Source organism: Scardinius erythrophthalmus, assembly GCF_964197995.2.
Source record: "Scardinius erythrophthalmus genome assembly, chromosome: 18".
NCBI lineage: Eukaryota > Metazoa > Chordata > Actinopteri > Cypriniformes > Leuciscidae > Scardinius > Scardinius erythrophthalmus.
This window is the reverse complement of record NC_138238.1, coordinates 27,245,013-27,259,751: the sequence shown is the minus strand read 5'-3', so window position 1 is coordinate 27,259,751 and position 14,739 is coordinate 27,245,013. Positions and strand designations below refer to the sequence as shown.

Here is a 14,739-nt window from a genome sequence, read left to right as displayed (position 1 = left end):
GGTCTCCCAGTCACGTGACCCCTAGCCGCGTGTCAGCCATTTTGACGGAATACTTCAGCGCACTACATACATGAGAATGCGGATTATCACATGTTTTATGGCTGCGAATTGATTAAAATAATGAATAATGGTCACTGTATTAATTATCTTGAGCCTGCTGAAATGTTCCTATAAATATATTTTCTTTCCAACTGTGCAATCTGAATAAAAAATAGGCTAAATATATTTATCCACTAAACTGCAGCAGTCCTATGCTTGTCTTCCCATTAACAGTTTTTTTTTTCTCTTTCTGACATTTTATACCGGTTGGGCTTACATTTTTTAATTAAATTGACTATAAAAAAAAGATTGCTTGTGTGTTGGTGTTTATTCCAGTCTTTTAAAATAGTTGAATGAATGAATGCTCGCGAGGTGCCTGTAACGATGTTAAATAGGCTAACGTTAGGCTATTTAATGTAGGCTACACAGGGTAGAGGAGAACGACAGTCAACTTAGAATATTATAGCATTTTGGCCATGTAAATAGTGAAAGTATTGACATTGAAAAATGACACAGAACGATTAAAATTGAATATTTAAATATTTAATCCAAATAAATAAATGTTCGTGGTTCGCACTGATGTTATTCATTTGTTCTCACACACTTTAGCAGCGTCGCCGTCACTGGTTTAGACGAACACTGACCACTATCTAGCGCAGCGGCCGTCAGATGGGCAACTCTTCACGTCATGTCATCACAAAAAGACATATACAAGAGTAAGATAAAGGAATTAGGAATCATAGATCCTTATGAAGCACCACAAGTTCTTTTTACAGGCATTAAATGTGTAGAAAAACTTCCTGACATTGAGTTCGGTGACATTTACAGCTACCTTATTCACTTCCCATCATGCTACACCGGAGCTTCATTAAAAGCATACAAAAGCTTAGCAGGCTATCGGTATCACGAGTCCGGATGGGTCAGCAACTCTTTGATTTGGACGCCAGCAGGGAAGGATTTTTCAATAATCACCGCAGGCATGATAGAAGAATAGGTGAATATTTCCCGACGACCTCGTATTATCACCGGCGGTTTAGCATTTTCTATACCGTCAAAATGGCTGCTCCAAATGGCGTGACGTCACGCGGGACGTCCCTATAATTATCTACAGATGTTTTTAATTAGTCATTTTTACAGTTAGTGTGCCAACCCTTAATCACTGCTTGTAGCTATATTAATTATTATTATTATTATTATTATTATTATTATTATTATTATTATTATTATTATTATTATATGATATAATTCTTGGTGTGAACAGACCTTAAGAGCTTATTCAAGTATGTTTTGTTAAACAGGATTTTTTTTTTCTCCAACAGTTCGTCCTTACAGCCAGTTGGAATTTTATATCTTCTCTCAATCTGCTGTTTACCTCGGTCTATGAGTCCTCATCAACCTGTACTCCTCCAAGAGAGAGGTGGGAGAGAGACGCAGATGTAAGCAGCATTCACTTTGACTCCGAAAGCCCCATTCATAACTGTGTGTTCCCTCCAGATGGCCATGAACACACTCCCACCTTTACCCACAGGTACAATTCACACAAATGAGAAATTAAAAGCAAAATGTTGCTGAAAGATCTTCATGCATCATTCTCTAAGGAATTTACGGTAGCACTTTATTTTACAGTCCTGTTCTGCGTGTACATACTATGTACTTATTATAGCAATTATAATAGTTGGGTTATAACTAGGTACTAACCATGAACCTATCCCTAAACCTAACATTAACCCATGTAGTTTACCCACCTTATATTTCCAGTACTTTCTTTAGTAACTACACTGTGTACACATACTGTAAAATAAAGTGTAACACAATTTACGAATCTCTATTCAGACTTCCCTTTTAAATCATCAGGTTTCATTCCATATATTCAGACTTTCATTCTGTATATTTGTTTCATTCATATATTCAGACTTTCATTCCATATTTTCAGGTTACATTCCATATATTCAGACTTTCATTCTATATATTCAGACTTTCATTCCATATATTCAGACTTTCATTCCATATATTCAAACTTTCATTCTATACATAGTTCCCACATGACGTCACAACATACGGGCATTTGCCGACCCGGCGCCATTTCTGAGGGCAGAACACAACATTCGTACAATGCAGAACATGAGAAGATGAAGCTGAAACGGAAATTTTGTGATTAAAAAGTGAAAATGGTCATCTCCTTCTGGGTCAATGGATGTTCCAATCGTGCCGGAGGTTCAGTTAAATTTAGTTTTTTAGCATTTGCCGACCCGGCGCCATTTCTGTGGGCAGAACAATAGTAGAAGAAGCTGAAGCGAGTTAATTTCGTGATAAAAAGTGAAAATGGTGATCTCCTGCTGGGTCAATGGATGTTTAAATCGTGTCGTAGGTTCAGTTAAATTTGGATTTTACAGTATACCCGTCATTAGACTTCATGAATGTGAGAAGACTAAGCTTTTGTCAGAACAACGACGGAGGTAATGGCTGGGGAGGATAAACAGGAAAGAAACTCCCTCAAAACACGCAAGAATTTGTTGTTTTTTATTGCGAGTGTACACAAATATAAGTTAACACTTTGCAGTTTGAATTATGTCCTGTATGAACAAAATTACGAGATATTAAAAACATACAAAAACAACATTGTTTCCACTGTTCGATCGCGCCCTCGACTCTCACTCTCACACACACACACACACACACACACACATTCCAGCACGGCAATCTCAGATTATGTCCCTAAAGAACCCGCGTATAAAGTAGTTCCGCATTACATTAATTAATTTGCACGCGAGTTTTATTTATTTTCATACCGTGTATATTCATATTCATGCACATATTTCCAGGCTCGGAATTGCTCACATGTATTAAAACTCCTAGCCAATACCAGATAATGATACACATGATAATACTATATCTGAGGCAAAGCTGCATAATCAGTGCTCAGTGCTTCCTTTGTTAGCGCATACGGATCCACACCATTTATGACTGAAATTTTCGCATTGTACCTCTCTCTGTCTTGTGTTAATAGAGTCTCTTTATAATCTCTGTCACTTTGTCTCTTCATGATTTTCGTAACATTATAATCTCTGTCACTTTGTCTCTTCATGATTTTCGTAACATTATAAATGGAAAGAAATATTCGAAATTTGCTTGTAAAACTCATAGACAGTATGGTAAAACATTGTAAACACAGCAGCTTTTGCCCTCAAAGATGGCGTCTCCGGGGAGGTCACGTGACATTAATTGGCCTGTGGGAACTATGTATATATTCAGACTTTCATTCTATATGTATTCAAGTTTCATTCTATATTTTCACACTTTTATTGCATTTATTCACACTTTCATTCCACACTGTAAAAAATGTAACATAGAATTTTTTGGCAAAAAAGTTGCCAATAAAGTCCTGTAAAAATATTGTTAATTGCTGTAAAATTAATTACAGTATAATACTGTTAATTGTTGTATGTGAAATATTTTACAGCAACTAAAATAAACTTGTTGTTTATTTTACAGCAATATTTTGTAATTTCACTAAAGTACAGTATTTACCTGGCAACTAAAGTTGCCAATAAAATCCTGTAAATACCCCAAAAATCCAAGATGATGTTGTAATAGTAACATTTAAAATGCTTAAAATAATAATTTTTAACAGTAAACTGTAATATATTGATTTAAATGCATTAGGATGAACACTATCTGAATACATTTACAAATGAATAAAAACCAAGTCAAGGGTGTTGCAAGTAAATATTTATTAAAACTGGCAGCAAGGCATTGCAAGGATTTTACTGGCAAAACTTTTTCAGTCTTTCAATATATTAATATATTATTTGAGTTAATATATACACACTCAAAGATGTGCACACACATGAGGGTTGACTGTTGTTCCTCTTCTCTGAAACCTTTCCACTTGTTTTGCCTCTATGCTTGTTGTCTTGGCTCCAGTGAGTGTTGTGATTCCAACAAAACATCTGCACAAAAATACAAGCAGAAGCTTTAAAATAATGTTCAGAATTTAAAGGAGAACTCCGGTCAATTTTTACATTGAGCTCATTTTTTTTTTACATTTGGAGAGAACAATGACAAAAATCGGTGTTGCCTACACCGTTATCCTCCTTTTAAAATTTGCACCCTGTTGACTTCAATGGGGTCTTCAATTAGTCGATTGTCGAGTTCACGCGCGTGATCATATTTAACTAAACCTATGCGCGTGAACTCGACAATCGACTACTGTGGACTTCGACCGAAAACAGGATGTAAATACAGGTATGAGCGCTGGCTTAATTAACATCACTTTTATTCATATCTTTCACATCTACTGCAGTCAGATTCACCCGTGTTCACTCTGAAGGAATCACTCACATTGGCTGTGCACTTGTAATGACACATCAAGGATGTTAAGAGGCTAAAAGCAGGTTTAAAACTTGCCCCATTGAAGTCAACAGGGTGCAAATTTTAAAAAGAGGATAACACGGATGGAGGCAACACCGATTTTTGTCATTGTTCTCTGTACTGACAGCACTCCAAATTTACAAAAAAATGAGCTCAATGTTAAAATTGACCGGAGTTCTCCTTTAATGAAACTAGTCAAGTCAAGTCATCTTCATTAATATAGCGCTTTTAACAATGTAGATTGTTTCAAAGCAGCTTTACAGAGATAAGCGTATAATTTAAGGTAACAGAGATTGTTTTGGCTTTATAGCAGAGTTAAGTTATTTTCCATCTAAAGTTAGTTTTGATTGATTTGCTTCCGTCGCAACGATCATTTGTTATTAAATTAGGGGCCGCTAAGACGACACCATTCCCTCTACACAGACTTTAAACACGAACCTGTGAGAAACGCTGATGGCATTCACATGCGCATTTAGAATGGGTTCTATAGTTATGTGCGTTTAAAAATACGCAGGTTTGGAATTCCCTACAAGCCAAGCCTAAACAAAGTACTTGTCTTTCCTTATAAATTTTGATAAAGAATTTTATTTTATTTTGTTGCTTTGGGGTAGGAACGCGAAACGAATTTTCCCGACAACGCCTTATCTGTATAGTGGTAGAGGGATCCTCCATAGGGAGAGACTAGTTGGCACTTCAGCACTGCGTTGTCATCGGTCCAGGTGAAGGTCCTTCATCAGATCTGGATACGGCCTGGATCCGGCAGGCTGCAGGAAAACCTCGGGATAAACACAGACACTAAAATTAGCGTAGATGCCATTCTTCTCATGATGTAACGAGTACATCAGGACTTATGGGAAGTGTTCCCGGTTCCGGCTGACCTAATCTATGCAGCCTAACATTGAATTATAGAAGTCTATAATGTATTATGTGAATGCTAGGTCAAAGAGATGTGTCTTTAATCTGGCTTTGAACTGACAGAGTGTGTCTGCTTCCCGGACAATGGTAGGAAGACTGTTCCAGAGTTTTGGTGCTAAATAGGAAAAGGATCTACCGCCAGCAGTCGATTTTGATATTCTAGGTATTAGTAACTGGCCGGAATTTTGAGATCGCAATAGAGGTGACGGACTATAATGCGTTAAGAGCTCGCTCAAGTACTGCGGGGCTAAACCATTTCGTGCTTTGTAAGTAATCAGCAATATTTTAAAATTGATGCGATGTTTAATAGGGAGCCAATGCAGTTTTGACAGAAATGGGCTAATATGGTCATACTTCCTGGTTCTGGTAAGAACTCGAGCTGCTGCGTTTTGAACCAGCTGTAGTTTGTTTATTAAGCGTGCAGGGCAACCACCCAGTAGAGCATTACAATAATCTAGCCTTGAGGTCATGAACGCATGAACTAATTGTTCCGCATTTGTCAATGAGAGCATATGGCGTAATTTAGATATATTTTTAAGATGGAAAAATGCAGTTTTACAGATACTAGACACGTGACTTTCAAATGAAAGATTGATATCAAAGAGCACACCCAGGTTCCTAACCGACGACGAAGACTTAACAGAGCAACCATCGAGTGTTAGACAGTATTCTAGGTTATTACGTGAGGAAGTTTTTTGTCCAATAATTAGAAACTCTGTTTTTTCAGAATTTAGAAGTAGGAAATTACGAGTCATCCATTTTTTTATATCCGCTATGCATTCCGTTAATTTTGTGAATTGATAAGTTTCGTTAGGTTTTGAAGAAATATACAGCTGAGTATCGTCAGCATAACAGTGAAAGCTAATTCCATGTTTCCTAATGATATCTCCTAATGGTAGCATGTACAGAGTGAACAGCAGCGGTCCTAGTACTGAGCCTTGTGGTACGCCATACTGAACTTGTGATCGATGAGACATCTCATCATTTACTGCTACAAACTGATAACGGTCAGATAAGTATGATTTAAACCATGCTAGTGCATTTCCCGTAATGCCAACATAATGTTCTAATCTATTTAAAAAAACGTTGTGGTCAATGGTGTCAAATGCAACACTAAGATCGAGTAACACTAATAGCGAGATACAACCACGATCGGATGATAAGAGCAAATCATTTGTGACTCTAACGAGAGCTGTCTCGGTACTATGGTACGATCTAAATCCGGACTGGAAATCCTCGCAGATATCATTTCTTTCAAGAAAGGAACACAGTTGTGAGGATACTGCCTTTTCTAATATCTTTGACAGAAAAGGTAGATTCGAGATCGGCCTGTAATTGACTAATTCTGTAGGATCAAGTTGCGTTTTTTTAACAAGCGGTTTAATCATAGCCAGCTTAAAGATTTTTGGTACGTATCCTAGAGACAAAGATGAATTAATGATATTAAGAAGAGGATCTAGGACCTCTGGAAGCATCTCTTTCAGTAGCTTAGTTGGTATAGGGTCTAACATACATGTTGTCGATTTAGATGATTTAATGAGTTTAGTAAATTCTTCCTCTCCTATAGCAACGAATGAATCAAATTTTTCCTCAGGGAGACTACAATGCACTGCCTGATGCGATACTGTAGTAGACGGTTGCATAGTTATAATTTTGTCCTTGATATTATCAATCTTATAAGTGAAGAAGTTCATAAAATCATTACTGCTGTGTTGCTTGGAAACTTCTGGGCTTGAAGCTTTATTTTTCGTTAGTTTAGCCACCGTTTCAAATAAATACCTAGGATTATGTTTATTTTCTTCTAATAGGGTTGAAAAATAAGCAGATCTAGCAGCTTTTAAAGCCTCTCTGTAAGTAATTGAGCTCTCCTTCCATGAAATGCGAAATACCTCTAGTTTTGTTTTCATCCAGTTGCGCTCCATTTTTCTGGCTGCTCTCTTAAGGGCCTGAGTGTGCTCATTGTACCACGGCGTTGGACTATTTTCTTTAATCTTCTTTAAGCGCAACGGAGCAACTGTGTCTAAAGTGCTGGAAAAGAGAGAGTTAAACGTTTCTGTTGTAATATCTAGTTCTTCTAAGCTATCTGGGATGCTGAGATGATGAAACTGATCAGGAAGATTATTAATAAAGCAATCTTTAGTAGCAGAAGTGATAGGTCTCACATATTTGAAACACGGAGTCGGCTTTGCAGCCTTGGCTAAATGCAAATTACACGAGACTAGGTAATGCAGTCCCTCCAGGATTTCACGATTTTTTTGTGTGATTTTTGCGATCAAAATCACTAATTTTGTGGTGGTAATTTCCAGAAATGTGTGAATTTTTTGCGATTTTTATATTTTATAATTAGGACATCTCATTTACCATAATAGTATTATGTCAGATGCACAATAGTCATACATGACACAAATCACAAACAAAATGCATAAAGCTTGTTTATTTTGGTCTAATCAAATTAACTTTTAAAACAACCTATGGACAATTTTTCTACCTGACCTATGTAAATATTAACAGCAGGTGTAGTAATTTATACTGTAGAACTGTGTGTAAATCCTGAGTTGAGGCTTCTCCTGAGCTGCAGTAGGCAACCAGTTATTTATAGTGCGGCGTTTTGCATGGCGTCCCCACTGCGTATAGCAATGCAATACAAAGTGACAGTTCGAAAGGGAACTACACGGTTACTATCGTAACCTCAGTTTCCTGAGACTATAGGGAACGAGTATTGCGTAGCCGGCCGCACTATAGAAACCTGGCAAGTTGTCGCTTCAGTCGTTAAACCTGCTAAAATGGCATTTTTCGGGGACTAATATCATAGACCAGGGGTCGGCAATAGGCGGCCAGCAATATTTTCTGGCCCGCCGGATTATTTTGGAAGTCCGTTTTTTTTTTGTTTTTTTTTTTATCAGCCTATTTTTATTTTACAATAACGGTTTATAAACGCTCCGCATATCATTCGTTCAATCGTTTTTTTTTTCAAATTAAAATAAAAAAAATTAAAAACAACTTGTTTTTCCATTATTTATTTCCTGAACTAAAATAAAAAAACAAATAACGACTCGTTTTCCGATTTTCTGATTGTGCTCTCAGATCAAAAATAGAAAAAATGAATAACAGGTTTAGACGAATTTTAATGTTGAATTTTAAATTAACACCTAGCAGACATATACCAATGAAATCATTTTAAACAGATCAATATTGTGGTAACAGATTACAGCCATTTTAATAAGGGTGTGAATAGCAATCATGCTCTCCTGTAAGTCTCATTCGCTTACAGTCCGACTTTTGAACTTTTTTTCATTATTATTTATTCGGGTATAACACACTGATAAATAATATGTATGACCTGATAAAAAATATTTGCAGTAAATGCTGCACAAAACTCTTCCACTTCTTGAGAAAAGCAGTGGCCGCGCGCTTTTGGGTTCAAACACGCGCTGCACACCACACGTAGGCTAGCCTACTTAACAGGGTTAAATTTGAAAAATACTGTTCGATAGAACTGCTTTGTTACCACAGTTATCTGCGTTTTTCCTGCGATGAAGTTCCACATTTGCGGCTATCCAACACGAAAATGCATGCAGCAAAGCCTTTCACAATATTTTCTTCAGATAACTCCAAATTTCTCCCACACACTGGACTTGATTTTTGATGACTATTGTTGACAACTTTACAATCTCCACTAGCTATTCTTTTCTTCAACTCCTCAGCATCCACCTCGACAAGTGCAGATCGCGCGCGCGGTTATGATGAATTTTTAAAAGTGAAAGGAGATCCTGCGGGGTGTGGTGATGTGGATTTTAAATTATTTTATAAACTTGAAATACAGGCATATTTTTGTAGATGTGTTCCTAAAAATATGCATATATTTTTACGTTTGAATGTGATTGTTTTAAACCCGTGTTTCCCCCGTGTCCGATCCGACCCGCACCCGTATCTGACACAGTTGGATATTTTTCACCTATTTGAGCAAAATTTGCGGGTGACCCGTCGGGTACCCGAACCCGTGCAGGACTCTATTTTAAAGTATAAAGACGGTAGCGGTCAGAACTCTGGTGTAGTTTGGACGGAGCGGGCGGTCTGACTGACAATAGCCCACTCCCGACATGTTTTGACAGCGCATTCGCACTTCATTCTGACCACCTGTTAAGTTACACCTAGCTCTGAGGAGCTGTTTGGTAGGCTACTGAAACCATTTGCAGTCAACAACATTCTTTTTTTGCAAGGATGTTTGAAATAGTTTGGCAGAAAATAACCTACTTCATTTGTCAGTAGGGCAATATGGTTTTCATTTATGTTGCTTGAGTGATTTGATATTTATTTGTTATTTATATTTCATTATTTTTTTGTGACATTTTTTCTCTGCTGACAGTACAATGTTAAAATAATATTTATATTGACACAACACAAACACAATTTTTGTATAGCATTTATAATTGTTATAGGCTACTTAATCTCTCTCTTTCCGTTTTTTGAATGTTTCTTTCCGACATTTGAATGTGAGATTCTGGAAATGAGATCTAAATTTTGCGGACCGTCAGGTCGGGATATAAAGCGGGTGAATACTTTAAGCGGTTTATCCCTACTCCGTGTAGCTGGCCCGCCACCTACTGGCTAAAAAAAATATTGGCCCGCGGCCAAAGTTATTTGCCGACCCCTGTCATAGACGGTAAAAGAATAATATGGGCTAAGGCCGTGCCCCATTGGCGGGCTCTGATGTGTAATGGCGTGATGCTAGCTCATTGGCGTACACGTCAGAGGTGCCCGCGCCATTGGATGTGCAGTTTCCGCAGCACAGCCAATGAGTGAGCCAGACACTCACTGTGCAGCTGCAGCCTTCAAAATGCGCTTCAGTTAATCAAGGAAAAGGAGTTTCCCCTTTTCCTGCAACATCTGTATCCACGTAAAAATGCATTGAAACTTTAATTAAACTAGAGATATTTCAATTGGGTGATTATAATTTAATGTTTTGTGAGGTATTTTTCATTTTTTTGTGATTATTTTGCGGTTAAATTAGGAATTATGCAGGATCGCCAAAAAATGCGACATTTTGTTGATTTTGCGTTGTATTCAGCGATCGCGGAATCGCGAAAAACTGGAGGGACTGGTAATGATCTGAGATGTCATCGCTCTACTGCAGAATTTCAACGGCATCAGCATCTATTCCGTGTGATAATATTAGATCTAGAGTATGATTACGACGATGAGTAGGTCCTGACACGTGTTGTCTAACTCCAATTGAATTTACAATGTCTTTAAATGCCAATCCCAATGTATCTTTTTCATTATCGATGTGTATATTAAAATCACCAACAATTAGTACTTTATCTGCAGTCAATATTAATTCTAATAGAAAGTCCGCAAATTCTTTGATAAAGTCTGTATGGTGCCCTGGTGGCCTGTATACAGTAGCCAGCACAAATCTCAAACGTGATTTATCGTTTACACTATATATATTTACATTAAGCACCAATGCTTCAAAATAATTATATTTAAAACTTGATTTGTTAGTGGTTTTGAAACTATTACTATAAATTACAGCAACACCACCCCCTTTGCGTTTCAGACGAGGCTCATGTTTATAACAGTAATCTTGCGGGGTTGATTCATTTAAAGTAATGTAATCGTTTGGTTTTAGCCAAGTTTCTGTCAAACACAGCACATCTAGGTTATTATCTGAAATCATATCATTAACAACGAGTGCTTTTGAAGTAAGCGATCGAATATTCAGCAACCCAAGCTTTAGCATTTGCTCATCTGTATTATAGCTGTTTTTTATTTGTTGAACATCAATTAAATTTTTAACCTTAGATGGGTTTAAACGTTTTTTGGATTTCCAAGTTCGGGGAACAGACACAGTCTCTATATGATGATAGCTAGGTGAAAGAGGCTCTATGTGATGGGATTTATCTGACCTTGGTGACGTGAGGCCGCTAGCAGACGGTCGGTTTAGCCAGTCTGTCTGCTTCCTTGACCTGAGCCCCAGATTGTCATGTTTGAGCTCTAAGACTATGAGCCATATTACTAGAGAGAAGAGCAGCACCATCCCAGGAGGGATGAATACCATCTCTTTTCAACAGGTCAGGTTTGCCCCAAAAACTTTTCCAATAGTCTATGAATTCTATATTATTAAGCGGACACCACTTAGACAGCCAACCGTTAAGCGAACACAATCTACTAACTATCTCATCACTCCTGCGAACAGGAAGGGGGCCAGAGCAAATTACAGTCCTTGACATCGTACTTGCAAGTTCACACACCTCTTTAATATTAATTTTGGTGATTGGTGATGGTGAATTTTGTCATTGTTCTCTCCAAATGTAAAAAAAAATGAGCTCAAAGTAAAAATTGACCGGAGTTCTCCTTTAAATTCTGAACATTATTTTAAAGCTTCTGCTTGTATTTTTGTGCAGATGTTTTGTTGGAATCACAACACTCACTGGAGCCAAGACAACAAGCATAGAGGCAAAACAGGTGGAAACTAGCTCAATAAGATAAAAGTAAAAATGCCACTAATCAGCATTTGTTGCACTACAAATGTAGGAGGTACTGTTAAAGGTTTAGTTCACCCAAAAATGAAAATTCAGTCATTAATTACTCTCATGTCGTTCCAAACCGGTAAGATTTTCGGAACACAATGGAGATATTTTTAATGAAATCTGAGAGCATTCTGTCCCTCCATTGACAGCCGTAAAGGTAGTAAAGACATGATTAAAGTAATCCATGTGACTCCAGTGGTTTAACCTCAATTTTATCAAGTGATGTGAGTGCTTTGTTTTGTAAAAAAAAAAAAAAAACATACCTCATTATTTCCAAAATATGAATCTCCTTTGTGCGTTAACGAGAGTACCACCATGCATGCATGTTGAGTTGACACGAGAGCGGACATTGTTACGTGAACGCACGTTGGAGATTACTATTTTGTAACTAAAGTGGTAAATTACGTTTTTTGTGCAAACAAAGCTCTAACGTTGCTTCATAAAATTGAGGTTAAACCACTGGAGTCACATGGATTATGTGAGACAACGGGTCTTCGCAGGCTTACTGTCTGGCGAAAAATTGGGTTCGCAAAAAAAAAAAAAATGATGATGGCAATACTCGCAGTGATGTTGGTATAAAGTGCTATTTATTTACAGTGCTCGAGAAGTGATACAGTCCCAAAAAGGAAATGACCAAAGCTATGTACAAAAGTAACAAATAAGTAAAAAGAATGGCGCACAAAAAGAACAAAGAAAAGATATGAATCTATACACACAAATACTTAAAGTAAGGAATTGCTCACGGCACTACAATTGCCCGCTCGTTCGCCAGGTTAACTGACACCCTACATGAGTTTGGGGCTCCTTTTTATAGTCCAAGCCCCGCCCCTTTAGTTAAAACCATTACAAAACCTTTATGAGGTAAGTATATAGTTCAGTATATACATTTTCCAATATATATATATATAGATATACAGTGCTATGCATAAGTTTAGACACCCATGCTAAAGTTGACTAAAAAGAGGAATAAAAAATCATCTTTTGGATGAATATTTTTTTTTTTTTTTTTTTTTTTTTTTTTTTTTTGGATACTATGCATCCTGATAAAGTTCCCTTGGCCTTTGGAATCAAAATAGCCCCACATCATCACATAGCCTTCACCATACCTAGAGATTGGCATGGGGTACTTTCCATAAGATCATCTCTCAATGCAAATCAAACTAGCTATTAGGCTAACTGAAATAAAACCATGCCAATCTCTAGGTATGGTGAAGGCTATGTAATGATGTGGGGCTATTTTAATTCCAAAGGCCAAGGGAACGTTATCAGGATGCATAATATCCTAAAAAAATAATAAAAAAATACTTAAAAATAAAAATCTGCCTGCCTCTATGGGAATTTAACATAGGGGTCTCCAAACTTATGCACCCTGTTTTTTAAGGAAGAACATTTATTTATTTACGATACATTATTCATTCACAAAGAAAATTGGTGTCCTTAAAGGTTGGATTTTTCCTAATTTTTTAAATTAAGGCATTAAGTTCAGTTTCCAAAAGATGATTTTTTATTCCTCTTTTTAGTCAACTTTAGTATGGGTGTCTAAACTTATGCATAGCACTGTGTATGTATATATATATATATATATATATATATATATATATATATATACACACATTAACAAAAGCAGAAACAAAAAGGCATACAAAATAACAAATACAAATAATAAACTCATAATAATAATGCTACATTTACATAATCCCCCCCCCCCTGTTAACTCAAACAATGGACGAGCCGACTGCCGGTATTTATCCAGGCCACTAGGTGGTGCTCGGGTCTGGCCAGCCGATAGACAACACAACACGAAAGACCGGCAACACAGACGCTGACAAACACTGAACACATGTAAGTGTTAAAGTAATAAACTAAACGAAAAACAATAGACAACTTAGATGTGTGCGTATATGTATAGCAGGGATTTCTGTCAGGGATGGAAATGGAGTGGATATGTTTGCGTGTGTGAAAACCAGCGTGCTAATGGCGTGTGTGTGCACCCACATCGCTCCAGCAGGGAACGGAGGAACGGGGTAAGATGAAGTGTGTATGTGTGTGTGTATAAGTGCTGCGCTAACCCACAGGGACAGGTCACTCTGTCACAGATTACTTCAACGATGTCTTTACTGCCTTTCTGGGGCTTGAAAGTGTTAGTTGTGTAGGCTGTCAATTTGAGGGACAGAAAGCTCTCAGATTTCATTAAAAATATCTTAATTTCTGTTCAAAAGATGAACGTATGTCTTACGGATTTGGAATGACATAAGGGTGAGTAATTAGTTCATTTTTGGGTGAACTTTTCCTTTAACATACAGTATACACATTTAAATTTTTCTTTTTTTATGCTTTTTTATGATGTGCAAAACTTTCTTGTAAATCTATTATTCAAGGATAATTCATGCTTAGATTGGATTTCATGCTTACTGATAGTGGCGCCTGGTGGCCGAGGTTGGTACCGCATGCTGATGTTAGCTAGCATCATTGTTTTTTTCTCTTTTGTGTTGCCTACTTGAGGGGGAAAATAAGAGAGAAAAGTTTTTGAAGAGTGAAAAAATTTTAATAAGAGAAAAAATATTTGAAGAGAGAGAAATTTAAAAAAATTAAGATAGAGAAAAGAAATCTTAAGACTGAGGTTCAGGAAGGATCTAAGACACTTTTTCACGTTGCAGTTGAGGGCTTCCATTTAAAATAAACTAAATTATTTAATAAATTCAGTTGATTCACTTGCATTAATATAATCCGATTGTCTTTCAGCTGCCTTAGCAAACTTTTGTGGCAGCAGAAGTGTTTTTTTTTTTTTTTTTCTGCCTTGTAAATGCATTTAAATTCATTATATTTTTCATGACAATCTCTTAATCTTCAGCAGAAAAGTAAATTGTACCAAGTGTTTGGA

General features: G+C 36.9%; 1 protein-coding gene across 2 annotated transcripts in view; it reads left to right on the top strand.

Annotated features, from left to right (window-relative positions):
* Positions 1 to 14,739, top strand: part of pkmyt1 (protein kinase, membrane associated tyrosine/threonine 1) — a 48,770-nt gene that overhangs the window by 16,612 nt on the left and 17,419 nt on the right. Inside the window, exon 7 of one of the 2 annotated variants that reach the window (XM_081392116.1) lies at positions 1,359 to 1,567. In XM_081392116.1, the coding sequence (XP_081248242.1) occupies positions 1,359 to 1,567 (209 nt within the window). The remainder of the gene's footprint in view (positions 1 to 1,358; positions 1,568 to 14,739) is intronic. The other variant, XM_081392117.1, reaches the window with a different exon arrangement.